Source organism: Pollachius pollachius (assembly GCF_949987615.1).
Source record: "Pollachius pollachius genome assembly, chromosome: 14".
Lineage (NCBI taxonomy): Eukaryota > Metazoa > Chordata > Actinopteri > Gadiformes > Gadidae > Pollachius > Pollachius pollachius.
The window spans coordinates 4,237,385-4,258,226 of NC_136947.1; the positions used below are offsets into that span (position 1 = coordinate 4,237,385).

At 50.0% G+C, this 20,842-nt stretch overlaps 1 protein-coding gene across 1 annotated transcript in view; it reads left to right on the forward strand.

Annotated features, from left to right (window-relative positions):
- The window catches only part of LOC307085679 (receptor-type tyrosine-protein phosphatase F-like), a 113,468-nt gene that overhangs the window by 38,726 nt on the left and 53,900 nt on the right, over positions 1 to 20,842 (forward strand). Inside the window, exons 5-6 of the mRNA XM_079750545.1 lie at positions 10,631 to 10,819; positions 15,230 to 15,340. Coding sequence (XP_079606671.1) covers positions 10,631 to 10,819; positions 15,230 to 15,340 — 300 coding nt within the window. The remainder of the gene's footprint in view (positions 1 to 10,630; positions 10,820 to 15,229; positions 15,341 to 20,842) is intronic.

Here is a 20,842-nt window from a genome sequence, read left to right on the forward strand (position 1 = left end):
CCCACGTTATGTCTAAGGAATCTCTGCTCGCTTTGGGGCCATGTAGCCTAACTATCAGCTTTGCTTGTCCATCAATCGGCCGCGCTTCTGGCAAACTGTATCTGTGGAAGCTGGGATATCTACCCGCACTCCTTCATCAACGTCAGTCATGTCTGTTGCCCCGGGGACGGTGCAAGAGGCCAATGAGTGAGAACAAAATCAAGTAGTCGAGGAAAATGAGAAAAAAACGAGTCAGACTATCAACCGTGTGAACATTTTGAATATGACAGTCAAATCAAGGATCTTTTTTTATTCTCTCCAGCATAAGATTGGGTCACAGCGCTGAAATACGTGACTGCTTCTAAAGGGATGAGATTATCACGGTTATTGAATCTCAGCAGTCTTTTCTTTTGATCCAGTTTAATTGGACAGTTTTGGTGTTGGTCATTTTTACAGCGGCTCCCAAACCAAGGCTCTAAATGTTTATCTAAGCTTGTGGTCTATCTGGAGGGTGTGCCATTTAGCATTTAAAATGTTAGCTTCAATCGATTGAATAATGCCTCACACACTAAGGAGCTCTCAACGTGACACTTGTTTATTCGCTGTAACGTTTCGGCACTGGTCCTTAGTTATATTAGCTTTCACCATGGAAAGAAAACATTTTGAGATTTGAATCAAAATGTTATGTTCTATTTAATAATTTGTTACTGGTAGGCTACATAAAACAAATGTTTAATAGTTGTACACCATTGATTTATTTTTTATTTAGACCAAACATGCAAATGCCTAATGCTCCGTCTTTAGCTTCCCCAAGTTTCAGCGTGGTATTGCACACACGTGCGCTTATCGGTGCGTCTGTCAATGATAGCTGATATGAAATGATATCTCCGAAACAGTGTATCCATATTGAATATCTGTCTCGCATGACCACAACATGCCTTCTGTCACCACTATTTTTCTGGAAATTCACTGCAAGTGCATTGTGCGTCGTAGTTTGGCCGAGGTGATTACCGTAACGGCCGCATGTATTACCCTACCCTACCCTGCATGTTAGATGGCCCGATACTATGCGACAAACAAACATAAAAGGCAGCAGTTATTGTTGTCTGGGGCCGATCTTCCATATGTGTAGGTGCACTCAATTCTTTTGAATGTTTGAGGGCTGAATGTGCCCCATATGCAGACTATTCTCTACATATGGGACTATCGGATTCATATCCATCCTGATGCCAAAACTAAGAAAAGCAACCCGCGTGGAGAAATCCCATCAGACAACTCCATACGAAGTGACAGCTGCCAGGAACATATTGTAGACTCCGTCATATGAAACCCGACGGAAGGTGAGAATATGAAAACACGACTTTATTGGTCGGTTAGAAATTGTTTTTCTAACCGATTTATAAGGGGTTAAAATCAGCCGAAAATATAATCAACATGTTTTTCAGTAACCACATTACACATTTTGCCAATTAACCCAAGAAGCTTTGCTCTTGTTTGTAAGGAAGGAGGGTGTGGGGGTCTGTGTCACGGCAGGTGAAGAGCATGCCCCCCCCCTTCTCCGGCTCCACGGGCCAACGCCTCCATGGCTCCCCTGACCCTGACTAGCCACGGATGGATGGGCTCGCGATGTGTCCGGAGGGACTCTTAACGCCCACTTCCAATGAGCTGGCTAATGGGAGTCTTACACCCTGACCCCCCCCTTGTCATCCACACACATTGACACACCAAGCCCCATAGGCTCACCCACCTGGCCCAGGAGAGGAGCTCTGCTTAATAGCGGCCCCATGGCGGGTTCTCTAGCAGGACATTAATTACCCATGTCTGTGAGCATAGGCTCTGGGAAAGGGGCCGCGGCAGCTCCATTAAACCGTGTGGAGGTCGGGACGGGGAGCTGATGCACAGCGCACAGGTGCTATACATTTGAAGTTGTACGAATTAGTGCGATGATTTTGCAATGATCGTAAAACCGTTCGCATGGTTTTATGGTTCGAGCGTTTTTTCTCTTGCAAAGCTGGGAAAGCTGACCAAGAATGTGTGCCTCTCTTGTAAGTTCATCCTCGGTGCCTTTCACAACGGCACTGTAACCACAGTTGGCCTCCAAGCGTCCTGTCAATATCCGATCTCTTCGCTACCGCGTGCACGCACTCGATCGATTGAAGCGTCTTGTCTTGTCTAGACATATAAATAGCATGACGGGTTCCCATATTGTCTGCGTCGTGTTCAAGCCTCCGATTCTCGTCGGAGGCCACTATATGTAATCAAAGTTGAAGCCGGACACGTTAACGTGCAACGCCGTGTGTATAATTCATTACCTTCGAGTGAGATCCTCGCCGAGGATTTAATTAACCCGACCTGCCACATTCCCGCACATCCCCTGCCTTTCTCGGCAGTCATAAAAAGGGAACCCCAATCTTCTGTAATTACTCTCTTAACACGTCACGCGTCACAATAAAGCCCGTCCCGTGATTAATTTGAGCCGAGGAAGGTGGGCGGATCGTTTAATAAATGTATTTGCAAAGCCGCTTCGCCACTTCCTCTTGTAGACGGACCTCACACCAAGCCCCCCCCCCCACCCATTTCACAACCCGCCCATCCATGGCTGCAGGCACCCGAGAGGAACGGCCTGTCTGATCGGCCATGTTGTAGAAACCACAGGCATTCCCTGTTCTTCCTGTGGTGTCTCCTCCTCCTCCTCCTCCTCCTCCTCCTCCTCGACACAGGGGCACGGTACATTAATACGCAGAGGAGAAAAAAAACGCCATAAGGAAAAGAAGATAAAGTAAACTGTAATGCCGTGATCTAAAAGGCCTTCAATCCCAGTCCTGTTAGACCACCAGGCGCTATGTCGTACCTGTAATCTATAGAGAAACAACAGCCACTCTCCAGCCGCAGCCATCATGCGGGTCCGTTTTGTGAAGCAGGGGGAGGAAAGGGGGGAGGAGGAGGGATACTCTGCAGCTGCACTGATCCCACAAGGTGACTCGGTCAGCGGTATCTGTGTGAATACACCGGGACCACCCCAGGGTGGTAGTGTCCGGGCGGTAGGTAGGAGAGGGGTGTTGGGGAGATATGGTGGGGGCAGGGTTATGTACTAACTGGTGTGCCAGAGCATAAATAACCGCCGTGGGGAATCTGGCAGGACGGTAGATCATACTGACGACAGGGGAAGTGGGATAGCAGATAGGAGAAATTGAAGTGCTAGGTAGAGAGATCGGGGGGGGCCTGTGGGGGATGTAGGTGTGTACCACGGGGTAATAGCAGTCCGGACGGGTTAAAAAAGAAAGTGAGTGTTTGTGTGCGTGTTTGTGTTTGCATGTTGAGTACGTGTGTGGGCTCATTGATGGAATATTATGAAGCCAGATGACCGCTATTGATTATCTGCCCGTAGGCGAGGAAGCAGCGCTAAATGTTCTGTTCAGCCAGACAAAAAAGTGTATTATTTCTAAGGTCGTGCGTCTCTCTTCCGTCCTGTACACACAGATAACCAGAGGGGGAAGTAAAGCTTTGACGCAACCACCAGCCCTCAGCTTTTGTTTTTTTATGTTGTAAAGGTGTGTTTGTGCTTGTTATGACTGTTTTGGGGATGGTGGGGTTACGTACAAGTGTGTCATTGCGTGCGATCTGAAAGGCTTGAACACTATTTGTTTTGTACACGGCTATCTCCTTGGCAACTGCGAAGCCACAGGGGCGTAACAGCTGCATTGACAGGCTCTACAAGTTTCTCCTTTGTTTTGCGTTTTGTCCGACATTTGCATGAGTTCTGCAGTTACCTGACCCAGGATCCAAGCAAACAGAGTCATGAGAAAAAAAAAAAGAACTGGCAGTTAACAACGCGGTGCTGGTTTCGTAACGCATACCTTACTGTGAAGCGAATAATCACCCCAGCGCTGGTGTATCACAGCATCTTTCATTTCTCTCGCTCTCTCTCGTGTTGTTTTGTTTCTTTTGCCCTGGAGATTTTTCATAGTTTTCATGTCATTACAACACCGTTACATCAATGGCCGCCTTCTGCTGTCTTTGATGCTGTGTGGTGTGATGTGCTGCCCCCCAAACGAAGAATCCCCCCCGTGGTGCGCACACTGCCAACCTGTATACATTTTCTTTTGCCCAGTCAAGAGGGAGGTGGGGGGTTCTCGGTCCTTTAGCTTTCATGAGACTGCTCAGATGTTTTGCAAGTCAAAGCGAACACACAGGCAGTTAACCCTGTAGGGCTGTCATGCAAGCTGTCCATTTTTTTCCATTATTTAGATAGCCCATTAGTGTGTCCAGCGTGTGAGGAGGTAGGGCTGCACCCTACCCCCCAAGCCGATGAAGCGAAAAACATAATTTATTGAAATAAAACATTGTATTTTGGAGGGAACAATCTTATTCCCTTCTTGTATCCGATTTTTCTCTCCGAGAACTACACGCCTGAACCCGTTTTGTTCCCCATGAACCCTTTTTCATTTTTTTTCCAGCTAAACAAACCCGCTCCGCGTTTGTGTTCGCCCGCTTGTTTACACACCATCCTGGGCCCCGACTCCTCGCAGGCTTCTTTCATTCCGGCTCGGGTTCCCGTTCTGTTTTTCTGAGCGCACCACACGCACACACAGCCCCGGACGCTGTCGACACTCCTCACACACACCTTTCTGCATCTCGGGCCGACGCAAATGTCTCTCTCACTCTCGTTCTCGCTCGCTCGCTCTCTGGCGCTTTCTCTCTGGCACTCTCGCTCTCTCTCTCTCTCTGGCGCTCTCTCGCTCTCTCTCTCTCTCTCTGGCGCTCTCTCGCTCTCTCTCTCTCTCTCTGGCGCTCTTAGTTGGGTACAGCCTACGGCCTGGAGCCCTTACCTTAACAGCCGACGCCCGCCCGCCTCGCAGCCTTCAGGACGTCTCCGAAATAGAAATAAAAGCTAAAACAGATTCCCCCCCCCCCCCCCCCCCCCCCCCCCCCCCCCCTCACATGCACCAGGTCAGGAGAAGGTGAGCCATGAATAAAACGCAATGAGCTGCCTCGTAGGCACGGACTGCTGTATCGACGTGTAGTCACCTGGAAGCGTGCAGAGTTAACACCGAGGAACACTAGTGCTTATACGTGCACTGTTGAGGATTAACACAATCGACCCTCTTCATTTCTCTTTTCCTTTTAATTCGGTCGGTCCGTTGACCGAGATTCAGCTGCTGCCCCCCTACCCTTTCCACAACACTACGTATTCTGCAGGGTGGGGGCATAAACACCTCTCTATCTTGACCCATAAAGTGCACTGATGTATGGGTAAAAGGGTTGATTTTAGTGCAGCAATATTTCATGAGGCAAGTGGCTGTGTGGTTGCTGCTGGGGTCTTCTGGTTCACACTATCAAAGGAGACATCACCTTTAATTGTTCTCATCCATCACTTGACAACGGGCACACATGGAGATCATAAGACCTCTATTCCTTTTTTCTTTTCTTCCCCGAGAACGGGTGGAGCCTACGCTCCCAAGCTCACACGCAAAAGAAAGCGGCACACCATCTGCTGCCGTTTTATTGACAAACATAAATGAGTTAAATTAACTTTTGATGAAAAAAAAAAAAAAAAATGCGTACAAGCGCCGATCGCCCTTGCAGGCAGGTATAGCGCTTTGCAGTTTACTCAGGGATAACAGCCCGGGCTTCTCGCCATAGCCTCTAGTCGTTCTGCAAATTCCCATGTTCCCAACGATTAACTGCCTGCACATATCACGAAGCACTCTGTCCTCACTCCCGCGAGCACTGGAAGAGCGTTGGACGTTACAAAGTAGACATGGGCTGGGGCTGACTTCTTCCATGTAAAAATGAAATAAAAAGCAGCACATGGAGCCAGGCTGCGCTTGCTCTCCCGGCCCTCAGAGAAGCGGAGGAACCAGGGATTCTCGAGTGCTTGCCCCCCCCCCGCGGAGAGGAGTACGCCCGGGGTGAGGGAGGCAGGAGAAGCCCCCCCAGCGGGGCTGACGTTGGGGTTAGATTGAGCTCTGACTGGCTCCCAGTGGGACACGGGGGACGGGGACGGGTCTCTTTCAGCAGGTACAAAAAAAAAAAAAAAAAATGCGTACAAGCGCCGATCGCCCTTGCAGGCAGGTATAGCGCTTTGCAGTTTACTCAGGGATAACAGCCCGGGCTTCTCGCCATAGCCTCTAGTCGTTCTGCAAATTCCCATGTTCCCAACGATTAACTGCCTGCACATATCACGAAGCACTCTGTCCTCACTCCCGCGAGCACTGGAAGAGGGTTGGACGTTACAAAGTAGACATGGGCTGGGGCTGACTTCTTCCATGTAAAAATGAAATAAAAAGCAGCACATGGAGCCAGGCTGCGCTTGCTCTCCCGGCCCTCAGAGAAGCGGAGGAACCAGGGATTCTCGAGTGCTTGCCCCCCCCCGCGGAGAGGAGTACGCCCGGGGTGAGGGAGGCAGGAGAAGCCCCCCCAGCGGGGCTGACGTTGGGGTTAGATTGAGCTCTGACTGGCTCCCAGTGGGACACGGGGGACGGGGACGGGTCTCTTTCAGCAGGGCTCTGATTAGACCCATCGCCCTGGCTGCCACGCTCCACTCACACTGGTAATTGGAGCTGGCAGGAGGCTGGCATGCATCCCTCCTCCTTCTCCTCCTTTCCCCTTCCCCTTTTCACTCCCACTTTTTCCCTTTTTTTCCCCCATTTCCGTCCGAGTGTCACCTGCCTCCCGGCTGGTTCGTCAGGAGGAGCCCAGGGTACGACAGGGGTGAACCGCGATATCAATGCTTTTGTTAATTCCCATAATTGCCGGGTATCACGCGAGTACAAACAAGCGTGGATCATGTTGAACATGTTTCAAAATGTGTTTTACCACGGCTCCTACTGCTACCCTAATTGGCTAGCACAACCGCCAAACGGCATTAAGCCATCAACCCCCTTCCCCTCAACCACCATCGTCAACTGTCTCCTCTGCTGTACTGCCATTACCTCTGTAAACACGTTAAACAGACTGAAGCTGCTCATATTGCACCAATGCTCATTGCGTGTGATATATGATGTGAAACAGAACAATGGTACCAGTCATTTATCCAGCGCAGTGCCGAGCGAGTCAGTCGGGTTGTTTTTCCCAGCCCTTTATCGCTCGCGATTTTCCGGCAACTCTCTTCCGCTATGGCAGCCTCTGGGCTAGATCATTGATACAATTTGTGTCGTCCATTATTTTATTATTATATCCCCCCGCACTATATCACAAAAAGCAATTTACCAGTGAGTCAGCGTTCCATTAATTTCGAGTCTTTTAAGGAGGCCCGGACTCCTCCGGGCGGCCATTATCACACAGATCCACTTTCCGCCGCATTAACGTGGTGAGCGCTGGCTCTCAGTGCTGCCCAGCGCCGGCCCAGACGTTTCAGGCTGGACATACGCACGGCGCCCTGGCCACCGTTGGCCAACGGTCGGAAAAGTACAGAGAGGGGAAGAGAAGAAGGAACATATTACTCCTTTGTGCAAGCGACTTGGCAGAAGCCAATCGGGAGTCCCAGACTGCCAAGTTTTCTCGCCGCCTTCACTGCCCAACTCTCTCCCCCCCCATCACCACCTCCTCTTCCACCCTGGCAAGACGCTCGCCCAATTACTACCATCGCCATGGGAGACCCGGAGGCCTATTGTTTAGTGGGACATCTTGATTCTCGTAGGCACCTGTGGGAGCGCCCCTAGCATCGGTGATGAGCCGCACATCTATTAATGACTAATGAAACCTGAGTGTGACCGCACGCGGGTAGGTTTTTTTTTTTTTTCGTTTTCACCCCAGACCCGCTCGTTTAATCTTAGTTATGGAGCGACTTCGTGATTCAGCATTCATCACACGTGTTTTTTTTTTTGTCCTCTCCCTTCCCTCCTCCGGTTCCTCCCCTGATCAGACGGAGGGGTGTTTTTTCTCTCTCTGATGAATTATCCCCAGACACAAGAGAGCCATTTATTCAAGATGCCTCCTATCTTGACACAACATCAGCCCGCACCGCATGCGTTATTTTATCAGAGCTTCTTCCCAAATCCCCCCTCCGCATACACACACACACACTTTTATTCTGCGCCGCCTTCAAACAAAAAAAAAGGGCGAACAAAGGCTTTGTGTCCTCACGCTGACGACTTGGCAGAGGTGGTCGCACGATCCAAAATGGATGGCGCCTGGTCACGAATTAACAGGGCCTCCGGACAGAACGGCCACTGGCCGCCGCACAAATGATCCCGACATTTAAAATGGCGGCAAAAAACCTTATCGTCCTTTTTCACGCACACGGGATTCCCGGGCCGACCTTGGGACGAGCGAAACAACTTTCGCGGCTTTTGACTCGAGGCGATCGAGGTGATCCACAACACTTCTACTGCTTTTGTTTGTCGCCTTGCCTTTCAAGCATAATCTTGAGCCGTTTGTCCTTTGAAGTTCTCGCCTTGCCGTGGCTCTGTCGAGCTGCCAAGCCCGTGCACAAACCAGAGCGTTTGGAATCCACCGATTGGGTTTTGATGAATAAAAATAGCCCAGGCCATTGTATTCCCCTCCATGGCTTAAGTCTCTGAGGAGCGACTAACCTTGGTCGTGTCTTGCTCTTCTCTTGCTCTTCTCTGCTGGGTGGAATTCTAAACGTTAAAGAAACACGAGCGGCCCTCGAAAACCTCTCACGTGTTGCACGTTTGCCTCCACACATCATAACACCTATGTGTAGTTCACCCACTCAGTATTCCATCCCGACACCTTTGCTTTAGCAGCAGCACACACACACACACACACACACACACACGGGCGAACACGCACACACACCATGGCTGAAACCACACAGGAGCTGGTACGTTAACCAGGCACAAAGATATGGTTCTAGTGTCAGCCACTTGTACCCACTGCTCCCCCGCAATGCAAACACGAGATGAGAGCAGGGCCAAGGATTCATGGAGAAAGAAATAAAAGGCTGCAGCTGTTTGCCTTTAAAACCATTCCCTGGTTGTACTCTCTGATATGTGGAAGCTGCTGACTCACGTAATAACTCATTTCAGGTCTGTCAAACCGGAAAAAGCAATGTTTTGCATTTTTCACAGCCCCAAATGATTTGGTAATATATTTGTTTAATGGGTAGTTGGGCACGTTTTTATTTTATTTATTTAGTTTTATTTATTTTTTATAAGAATAAAAAACAAATTACGTTCTTGTTTATGTCATCCTTGCAGTGGCACAACTCGTATCATCCTATCCTCTGTGGGCAGAATATTAAAAGAAGCCTTCTGGGCCGCGCAACAGTCGGCCTCTGAGCTCAAGAAGACGTACGTCATGCACTCTTTATTACGGTCTCGCGGTGTGTAAATCCTAGGATGGCCACTGTGTGCAGGACTATAAAGCTCTGTGGAGAAAAAAAAGAGAAACAAGCTGCATTTAAAGCTCCGTCGTCATCCGGAGGAACCCTCAAGACTCCTGAACGGCGCATGCAGACTTCTCTTTAAATTATAATTCTCTGGGATTCTGTGGGCTGAAGATCAGTTGTTTTTTTTAGTGTTTTTTTTAACCTTTTTATTACTTTGCCAACATTTGCCTATGTGCTCCCCTGCATGGTTATGCAAGGCAGGCAACCAAAGGCAAGGCAACGCAATGCAGCCGCAGTGTCTCTGACACAACCCCTAATCAGGGAGGCTCTGGGCGCCAGAACACCTCCTCAAGGGCAATCCACCTGTTTAAATTTTTATGTAGGTCTATGTAATCTGATCATACATTTTCTTTTTTCATGTTACGTTATATTTTGAATATTAATCTCTTTTTATTTTTTTCAATTTTACTTATGCCAATTTCCCCCCGCGCAGTAATTTGTTAGCGGTTAGCCGTGGGGGTGTGACGTCGTGCCGCGGTTGAGCTAGCGCCAAGAGGTTGCTATTATCACGAGCACTGTTCTTCTTCCCCCGATGAACACACCCTGTGAGTACACTGACCCCAGGCTGTGGACCCCAAGGACCCGGATCTGCATATAGGGAGGCAGATACAGGAGATTGCAGTTTTGAGAGCAGGCTGATAACTAAGAATTCCTGAGGGCTGCCGTTTTCCCTCATGTTCATTAATGGGATTCAGAATATAGCGGCAGAACAACCACTAAGCCTTTTGCTTCGGCTATGAAGATCTAAATTATGCCTTTCTGTAATATATGTGTATATATACATACTTATCAACACCCCTGGGGTGAGGGGGATTGATACACCTGTTAAGTATTATCCTGCAGAAAACTTTCTGCAGGATAATACCCCAATCCTCTAATGCTACCATTTTTACCAGTCAGAGCTGGATCCAAATGGATATCCAAGTCAAGTACTAGTGTTTGGCTTATTTTCTCTAACGATACCTATTGAACATCTTACTTTTCAATACAAAATAGCCAATTTTGCAAAGAACATTCGGAATTGAAACAATAATCCCCAAAATGATCCAGTGGATTTCCTATATCACCCACTGGGAAATGTTAGGATATTTTCAGCTTTTCTGTTTTGTGGCGGAACTAACTGCTGTCTTTCCTCCTTCCTCTTTCCCCTCAACTCATTTGAATTTCGGTCATTCAATCTCCCAGTGTTCATCGTCCCAGTGTTCATGTTCTCTGTGGTTTTCGACGTCCTGCACTGCTTAAGCAAATCTCTGACCAAATGTTACCCCCCCCCCCCCCCCTTGTGTTTTCCAGAGAACCAGGTCCCCCATGGCTTCCCTTCCATAGACATGGGGCCCCAGCTCAAGGTGGTCGAGAGAACCCGGACAGCCACCATGCTGTGTGCCGCCAGTGGAAACCCGGACCCGGAAATCTCCTGGTACAAGGACATGCTGCCCGTGGACATCAACAGCAGCAACGGGCGCATCAAGCAACTCCGCTCAGGTAACCTTCGATCGGATCCGATACGCTGTCAGAAACGCCAGAAGAAACCCATAAAGTGTGTGAGGGCAGCTAGCCACGACAAGCCTTTCCAATGTCCCTGCCTCTGTCGTAATTACATCACAAGTTGGCGTGCCGAACCTGATGTATGATGGATAGATCCGCATACCCGTCTGCCCAGTGGACTGTACCAACTGGTAGGCTTATCTAGCCATCATTCATCTATGTTGACGTCCCACCTAAGGAGTCACTATGTCACAGGGCAGGGTCGATGTTGAAATGCCTTGTAGTGAGTAATCACACTGTTGATTAGTTTACCACCTGGTGTTAAACAATAGTTTTATAAGAAACTATTCATAATAATAATTTCTAAAGTAGGCAGAGGTTTTTAAAATAGCGGTAACACCTTTTGGACGAGAAAGTTAGAACAAACTGGAATCTGAAACCCTTTGTTTTTAATGAGGAGACTAGTGAATTTGTTCCACTGTCCGAGTAGTGTAGTAAGAGAGGCATTTGCCATCTACTTTATAATTAAATAAGCCTTAAGACCCTCTTAAACATACAGCAAGCCTGCAGTCTCTGATCCTGCATTTAAGAAAGAGAAAAAATAAGACGACGAAGAAGAAGAAGAAGAAAGGAAAATCGATGAGACTCCTTTTGTTCACAACGCCAGGCGTCTTGGTAAATAAACAGCTCAGCCCTGACCCGGATCAGATCGGGGGGGTTTGGGGGAAGGCAGCAAGTTGGAAAGATTAGCGGCTTTTTGACCGGCCTCGGTCTGGTCACTCCCAGCTAAATCCACCTCATTTAGAGTGTGTCAGGACGGGCTCCGGGACCAGGGACCCCAGATTAGAGATGAGAGACCCTTTCAACAGAGCCTCATGGTAAAAGTAGAACTGCCAACTGCGAGCCGAGGGCGGAACACAGGGCGGCGCAGGATTGGTCCGTCCCGATCCTGACTATGCGCTATTCCCGACCCTGACTCTGAGCTAGTCGCGTTTCTTGGGGGAACAAAAAAAAAACCACAACAAGCATGGCATGCTTTGTAGGCAATAATATCAAGTCTGTGAGTGTTTTGGGAATTAGTATGGAGTTAAATAGTAATGGCCAACATTCAAGGGGGTTAGGTACTCTCTTGACATTAAGTAAGTGCATTCAAGCGCCTTTTTTTATTCCACATTTTATTCCTTCCAGCACAAAAACTTAGAATTAGCTTTGCCCTGGTGTATGACTGAGGTGCCCCAAAATGTACAAATATGTAATGCCCTCAGTTGAACAATTCCTCTTATCTCCTACCCTCTCCCTGACATCTGCTGCTGTATTGGGATTTACATAACTGCACATGACCTTAAATGCATAATTTACTAGCTACAGTACAGTTTTAAAAACATGCTCTCCAGCAGCAGCTTTCTGGTGGGGCACAATTTAGTGTGTGTGTGTGTGTGTGTGTGTGTGTGTGTGTGTGTGTGTGTGTGTGTGTGTGTGTGTGTGTGTGTGTGTGTGTGTGTGTGTGTGTGTGTGTGCGCAGAACACCTATTGTATTAATTACTAACTCTCCCCCACTTCTCCCACAGTCCATTAAAACCACATTTCCCAGAGTATAAAGGAATTAACATATTATTTTTATCTTAATCTCTGACCTTTCACCGTACAGCAATCTTGTTTACTCAAATTCAGTCCTCTTCCTCTGCTCTAACTGGGCTCGCTGGTCTCCGTACGAACTGGAAGCACATAATCTTACTGAATTCTAAGTGCAAATGACAACATACTCACATGGCACACATTATTTATTATGTGATTTGGCCAGAGTACAAACTCAGGAAGTGCTCCGGCTCAAGTCATCAAAGGCTAAGAACACCCCCACCTTGTTTTTAATGACCTCTTAGCCTAATGTTGTCGGCGGAACAAGCTTTAAAGGGTGGAGAATGCCGTTGTGTCGGTGTTTTGTATACTTGTAGAGTGGATGTACATCAAGACCTTGTTTTTGTTGTCATTCTTATAGGTGGTACGCCAATTAGAGGTAAGGATGATGAACCAACTGTGTCAGACCCACCCCCCCCCCCCCCCCCCCCCCCCCAAAAAAAAAAATCATTGTTACTCCATATCCACCTCAGCACCTTGTACCCCACTGCCCCAACTCACCCCATACCCATACAGTCAACTCATGGGGATCATATGTGACGGTGGCCACTCCAACCTTATGTCTATGTGCATATGTCCCCCCCTCCTCCCCCATCTTACCCATGGATGCACCCGTCACCAGCTCATCCTCTCTTGGTGCCGCTGTGCTTAAGGAAAGGCCACCGCAGCCTCCAGAGGATGGGGATACATCAGCCTATACGTTGCGCCGGGGCTCAATGGAGATTGATACGGCCACGATTTGCATACAGCCTATGCTGCAACATCGCCTCTCCCCCCTAGTTCCCGGGACGGCGCGAAAAGGGAAAAAAAGAATCAACAGCCTGAAAGCCGAGCTAGAATAGATTGTCAAGGTGGAGACTTTGACCTCTTTTTAATGGAAATCATTTGGATGCGTGATTTTCTCTCCAGCCATTAGATAAACAGTGGGAGTGTCAGGGAGGGGTGACGCTGAAGACCTCTGAGAGATATTGCCAGATGCCACGCAGGCGCCTGTGTCCACACACTGCATACATTAACGTCGGCCCAGCGACAGACCCTTAACAGCTTCCTCCGCACCTAAAGTGCCCCCTCCGCCTACTAGTCCGTCCACCCTTGCATCCCCCGTAATGGGCAACAATAAAAACGACCTACAGGAAGATCATTGACCTGGGTGAGCTTGCGTCATCCGTTCTTACTGCTTTCTCTTGTTGTCTGTCATTTTCCTCTTTCGGACAAACGCCCGGTTTGAACGGTAATTGTCCGGGACCCACGCTAGTCCCTCCCGATGCCGCCAAATGTCTCCCTCCCTCAGGATAACGGCTAGATTGACAGATGGGTGACATTTGCATTAGTATGCAGGTGCACGGTAGTGCTGAGTCAGAAAGAGAGAGAGAGAGAGATGAGGTACATGTCCTAAGCTCACGGTCCCCATGGGATCCGTTGTCGTCGTGAGATCGGAGCGGGGGCCATGTCGGGTTCGATGCCCTTCACCCTGCCTCGCTCGTGCCAACACTTACTTCAACAGGCGGACACAAAGCCATGGACGCCACTGGCACCCTCAGGAGTGCCATCTTGCCCACAGCACCACACCACCTACACCCCCACCACCGCCATCTCTGGTCCTGGTCTTGATTTGGGTCCCCGTCGTTAAGTGTGTGGACACCCGTCTGTCCGCACTCATCTCATCCTGCATGACGTGTCAACCGGACGTCATCGTACGATCAGTTCATGAATTATTCTTTCCCCGTTTCCATGGCCAAACTGCATGAGGTCCGGCTGCTCACGCGGCCGGCGTCATGACGTTTCCCCGAGCGGTGATGACCTCTATCACCTTTCTGTGTGTCGACATATATGTGTATCCCTGTGCTATGTTTCCCTGCACTGTCGCGACGCATTTCTCAGCAATGCATAACTTTAGATATTCAGCGGCCAGGTAAGTCCTGTTTGTTTCCATTATCGATGTCTGTCCCCTGCCAACATCGCCGCATCATTTTTGCTGGGAATATGAGTCATTAACTGAGCCCGCTATTCTGGAAAATAATAAAAAGCACAGGCCCCCCGACCTGTCAGCCACGCTCATGTGAATAGTTTTGATTACATTCCGGGTGACTCGCCGCGGCCCGGCTCCGAGCCCGTCAGCCGTCGTTAGAAGCTCCTCAGCCCCCTCCTTGATGGGCCAGAAAAACACTTTCCACTGTGCATACTAATCTCCGCCATCTGGCACAGGCACTTCCCCGGCCCCGATTATTTAGACTATTTGCCTTTTGGTGGGAAGTCGTCTGAAAGGACCAGGGGCGAGGTGCGCCAGCCTTCTGCGGTGCACCAGACTAGCGTTCCGGTCTCTGGTTGTGCAGCTAACAACCGTAATTACCCCGACCAATAATGAGCTGAAAGAATGGGCTTTTGTTTACCGGGCACCGTTCTCAACAGGAATAACACAATAAGGGCCTCTTAAAAAATGACATAAAAACTCCCTGAAAAATCTCAACCAACATTTGATTAAGGATGGTCTCCCGAGTAGAGAATTTTCCTGACTGTTACAATTTCCAAATTTGATCAATTGACCCCCACTTGCATTCGGCCATATCTGCCGAATGCTTTCCATAGGACAATCCCACATAAGACTATCCTATCTGGATACCTTAATCACACACCAACCGGCATTAGGCTGGTCGGCTGTGCTGTCTAGGGACAAGAACCCTTAGCTTTGTGAGGATGTTGCACCACTATCACCATGCAATGTTACATCGTAGCTAATTGTGTATGCCTTCCTGTTGTTTATCCTTCCCACAGGAGCCCTGCAGATTGAGAACAGCGAAGAGTCGGACCAGGGGAAGTACGAGTGCGTGGCCATGAACAGCGCCGGGACCCGCTACTCCGCCCCTGCCAATCTATACGTGCGAGGTAAGATCCATGCGTGTGCTAGTAGCCTCCTTTGTGGATTCAGCCCGTCGGGTGTAGCTTGTACCGATTCTCCAATGTCGAATAACCCAGTGCCTCGAAATAGATCTGTTTCCCCTTCGCCTGTCCTCTCCATTTTCCCACCAAAAAAGCGATGAGCTGAAGGGATCCCGGGCCCACTTGCGTCTGAGCCAGTTGTGCCAGGTGCTGCCGCTGTGGAAACAGCTGCCCTGACAATGTTTCCTCTGCTGGCGCTGAACAGCCACGACGGCCATCTCTCTCTCTTCCTTGTGTGTTCCTTCTCTTTTTGTGTGGACTGGACTGTATCGAAAGGCTTCATTATTCCCCCCGCACGGCTCACAGATCCTCTGGCACGCAGGGGTCTTGGAGTTCCAGGGTTTGTTTTTGTCATGGTTGCTGCGTGAGCAGACTGAACACACACTCACACTTAGACATTCACACTCACTCACTCACTCATATACTCCCACACATTCACGTGCACTCACACACACGCATTCAGACACACACACACTCCCACTTAAACTTACACTTACACACACACTCACTCACGCATATAAACACACACATTCATAGGCACTCACACACGCATTCACACACACACACACACACACACACACACACACACACACAGTACTTTGTTGGTTTTCTGTTCAAGCTTTGGATAAGAAAGGGAGAGTACTAGGGGTCAGGCTAGCTCTCTCACCACCACCCCCCCCCCCCCCTCTCTCACCCCCCCCTCTCTCCCCCCCCCCCCGGATCTGAGCGAGACTGTCTGAAGTACATGAAACAGAATAGCCTCTCCAGTTGTTAGTGTGGGTGTAGCCCGAAAAGGGAGGGCGGGAGGGAGAGAGAAGAATCACTCAGTTATTAGTTCATAACTTGAAGGCAGCTCTGTACTGAGTTCAAGCCTGTTAAATGATAAATAGCTCTTCAATTCATCAACATTTTCCCTCTGAATTGATTCGGGGGGGTAGAGCCGGGCGTTACAACAGCCAAAAATATCTTTATTTGATCTTTATATTTAGATATATTTATCTTTTATTTTCTTCTTCTTTAATTTCCTTACGCATAGCAACCTGTGCAACGAAGGACATAACGTGACAGACAACTTGCCCCGGAGCATCTAATAACATGTGGCCCCGTTCAGAAGGTATTCGGTGTCTAGACGAGCGAAAGGAATCCCCGACACTACAAAGACGCGGACTAGACGGACCGGTGGAAAGCCTTGTCGAACAAACAAGGTGTGCCTGTCATGGCGTCTTTAGTTTTTTATCAGCGCGGTAATTACAGTGGTAGGGTGGGCATGGCGCCAGCAGGGCCTCCAGGATCTCGCTATCTTGTAACTCTAGCCCAGGAGCTGTCAACCCATCCACCTTCCATCCCCCTCCCCTCCTCCTCCTTTACCTCCTCCACCACCACCACCACCACTACCTGCAGCAACAGCAGTCCCTCCAGAGACAGCCCCGTTCAAAGCCACCACCACCCTGTCCAACATTCACTCATGCCCAGGTGAAGCGTAGCTTTTTTTGTTTTTTTAAGGTTGTTGTTGTGGTCGAGGTTTTTCGTATCCACTTGGAAGGTATGGGGGGAAACAAATGATGAGGGGCCTCAGCGGTCTCGCCTCGGCGGCGTGTGATCCGCACAGACGGACAGATAGACGGACAGAGAGCACGGGAGCGAGGCCTGTGGTGACATGGCCCCGCTTTGATTGTGTTTCAAACATCACACGCCCGGGGTGGGAGGGGGGGCGGTATGTGAAGGGATATAGCCCTGGGTGAGATTCGCTGTCTACCTTCTCCACCTCGGCCCATTTCTCTTCTCCGTCTTGTCTTTTTTTTCAGATTCAGGGGCTCTTAGAGAGAGATTTATGGCCTTGTAACGTCTGGTCTCCAATCTATAAACATAACATCGTTTGGATGCAGGCAAACAGGAAGGCCCCATAAATTTCAGGCTTTTGACGCGTGGGACGACCGCAAAAAAACACAACAGTGCAACGAGTGGGGCATCAATACATTACACTATTTGGATATTATAACTATATTTTTCTGCTTTGCTTTTTGCATACATTACATCTACCCACATAAATATCTACAATCATACTGTACGCCTAATGCAATTACATTTAATATTGTACCCACAGTGCTGATAATAACACCAACAAACCTGAAACATATTAAGCTATGTTTTCATCCGGTACAGAGACCTTGTACCTGATTAGAAAATGTCCCCAAACGAAATCATTACCGTGGAAGAATGGAGTCTAGTACTGTTGTTGTATTTTCCTCCACACAATGACACAGACAAACTCACACAGACACAATCACACGCACACCTCATCAAAGTGACTGCATCATACGCGCTCGTTATGCGAAACCTTGTCGGTTTTTCCCCGCCTGACGACGCAAACCCGATCCCATCCCTGTCCGTACAGAGCAGCACAAACAAGCCGCAGCCACCACCCTTGTCCTGACATTTCAGAGCCCGCGGAGAATGATGTCCTCGTATTTCTGGAGGGTGGGGCGGAGACGGAGGGGTGGTGCTGCGGTGTGTTCTCACCCCCTTCATTTTATCCAGTGTGTGTGTGTCAGTGTCAGTGTCAGTGTCAGTGTGTGTTTGTCACAGGGTGTGTTTGTCGGCGTGTGTGTGCATTTATGCATATGTATGAACGTGTGAGTGCGTATATGAGTGCAGCTCGCCAATGTTCCATGTCGCCCGTGTGTTGAGTGTCTGCGGGGAAGGTGGGGGGGGGGGGGGGGGGGGGGGGGGGGGGGGGGGGGGGATCTGTTTGCGTGACCTGCTTTGAATGAGGACCGGCTCGCCTTTGGACGTGGGCAGCATCGCGAGCGCTCTGTGATTGTGGGAGCGAGGCAGGGGCTCATTTGTCAGCCGCTCGTCCCCGGCCGACTGCGGCGTGCTCTCTCCACACACCCAGGTGACGTGTCGATACGTCTCCCGGGATGGAGGGGCTGCCGCCCGCCGCGTCTTCCCCCTCGACGTCTTCATGTTGTCAGGCTGTGTGCGTGCGTGCGTGTGTGTGTGAGTCTTTGGATGTTGTCAATGCAGTGTGTGGAGACTTTGTTCTCTGTGTGTGCATCGCCACATTACACGAGCTGATTGATTCACCGAAATGGCTGGTTTGTATACGGTCTGATGTGGTTCACGTCGGAGACACACCATGCATGGTGCGGCAAACAAGCGCCTTGCTTCCTCTTGTTTGTGTGTACATGTATACGCTGTGTGTGTGTGTGTGTGCCATTAATCTCCACTGTGCGTCTGTGGAGGCTCTGTTTCGTTTTACTCTGTTGTCACCCTCTCCATTTTGTATCTCTTTCATTCCATCGCTCATCATCATCGAACTTCAACCGATAAACAGATCCACGGGAAGGTTTGTCCTGTTTTTCCTCTCTTCGCCTTTGTCCTACAGGTATAATTAGAACTACCAACCCCACCCTGCTACCTCTTCATCCAGATGGGGACAATGCTGACCCCACCCTCCCCAAAATCCCCACCCCACCCCCTTATTTTGCCGAATCAACACGCAAATCAACCTCTTTATCCCGAATCAACCAATGTTCGATCCGACATGCCCGGTGTTTCCATTGTCTCTGCATGCTTGCATGGGCCCCTGAACAGCTGCTGGCATGGCCTTTGGGCAACAACCAACCAACTAACCCGGTGCCCACGCCCAAACCCTGGGCACCTTAAGACACCCTTGTGTCGGTTTGTTTACCCAAGCTACGCACGCACGCCTCCCCCGCCTCTCCCCTCCAGTCGCCCGCGTCGGCCGCGCCCACGGCAAACACGACCAGCAGCTGCTCTTCCAACCGACGGAACCAACCCGCCGTGTAAACAAACAACGCCACGGTGTGCAGAAACTGCACCCGGCTTACGGGGGGGGGGGGGGGGGGGGAGCGACAGGATCTGTCAGGTATTCAGGGCACTAAACTTCCCGCAGGTGCCCCATGTCAAGGGGCTTGGGGGATCTTGGTGTCCAAAGCTTTCTTCACGGTGGGGGGGGGATTAAGTCTGTCTCAGTGTCGTCGTCGTCCCCCCTCTCACACGCACACACACACACACGAACTCGCACACACACACCCATCCACCACCACCTGGAAAGACTGAAAGATGTGCTGGGAATAATGTGTTCCTTTGAGAGGAAATACCGCCCCTCAAGATATATCAAGGCGACGCTATAGCCAGTGTTAAAAACAGCCCAGCGCTCTACATTTACAATCCCCCGTCCAGCCTCCTTATTGATTCAGCCAGCTTGTACGAACATACACCACACTATAGTACTATTATAAATAATGCATCCGGTATCCATTACGTTTTTTTTCCTCCCGTTTAACTCTCTGCCCAGACCCGCCAGTCAACCCGCCCGGTGAGCGAAGCGGGTTGCCGTAGCAACAGCTGACCCACGGCGCGCCGGATTTGGCGGCATGCCGACGAGGGGGGCGATCAGCCGCCGCGATCGCCGCCCCCCCTCCCCCCAAAGCCGGCTGCCATGGGGGGTCGGCAACCCTGCTGACTAGCCACCAGCACGCATGCACTGATATCAACCAGGGCTGCTCTTGGGGGGGTCTGTCCGGGGCCGTCTGTCCGGCACTCTGTCCGGGCCCGTTACATTCCTAGGTGTCCAGTGATCATGCAGGTGGGGCTGAAAAAGGGGAGCTTTATTTTGTGGTTTTGATAGAGTCCCGGAGCCTCTCCCACCACCACCACCACCATCTCTTCCCAGCTACGCTCTCGACAGGAGAGAGGCTTTAGCGCAATCGATAACAATTACCTGCCCCAGAGTCATTCTGTTCCACAGCACCTCTCCAAACGTAACCGCGCGCTATGAATAATTCACGGCATTAAGTGTTCAATATACACAGGCCCGCATCGACTGGGCCGCGCTTTTAGCCCGCGTTAGTCTTTGAAATCACGATGGCATTACGGATACTCTGAGCCTAATGGCCTCGCGTTCGGCCCCGCTCGTCAAGACTCGGGGCCCCTTTCAGACCCCCACCCCCACTGGGTTTGTGTCAGCAAAAGAGTTTTTACTATATTACCGTTGCGGGTTAGTTAAGACACAGGTGGTCCCTCACATAATCACACTTTGTATTTCATCATCTTTTCTCTTTTTTTTGGGGGTGTCATGTCGTGATGCTAATCGTTCCAATTCTCATCATCCAAATTAGCACCGGCATATCTGTTCCCGAGCATGAGTCCCAACGGTGTTCAGGTGTGCCATACACTCTTTGCCGGGAAAATAACGCATGTGCATGTGATGGCGTGAAATCCCTTCATTACGAGGAACGCATGTTCTGCCTGAGAATGTCTCCACAACCCACCCAAACTCCAAACTCCCACCTTCCCTTCCCTGCCTACCCCCCCCCGGTACCCTTCCCATTCCCACTAGCTCCATGGCTCCTGTGTGTCCTGTGTTTTGGATGCTGGATGTCAGAGCACACATGCCAGCCACCTCAGGGCAGTGCTGGC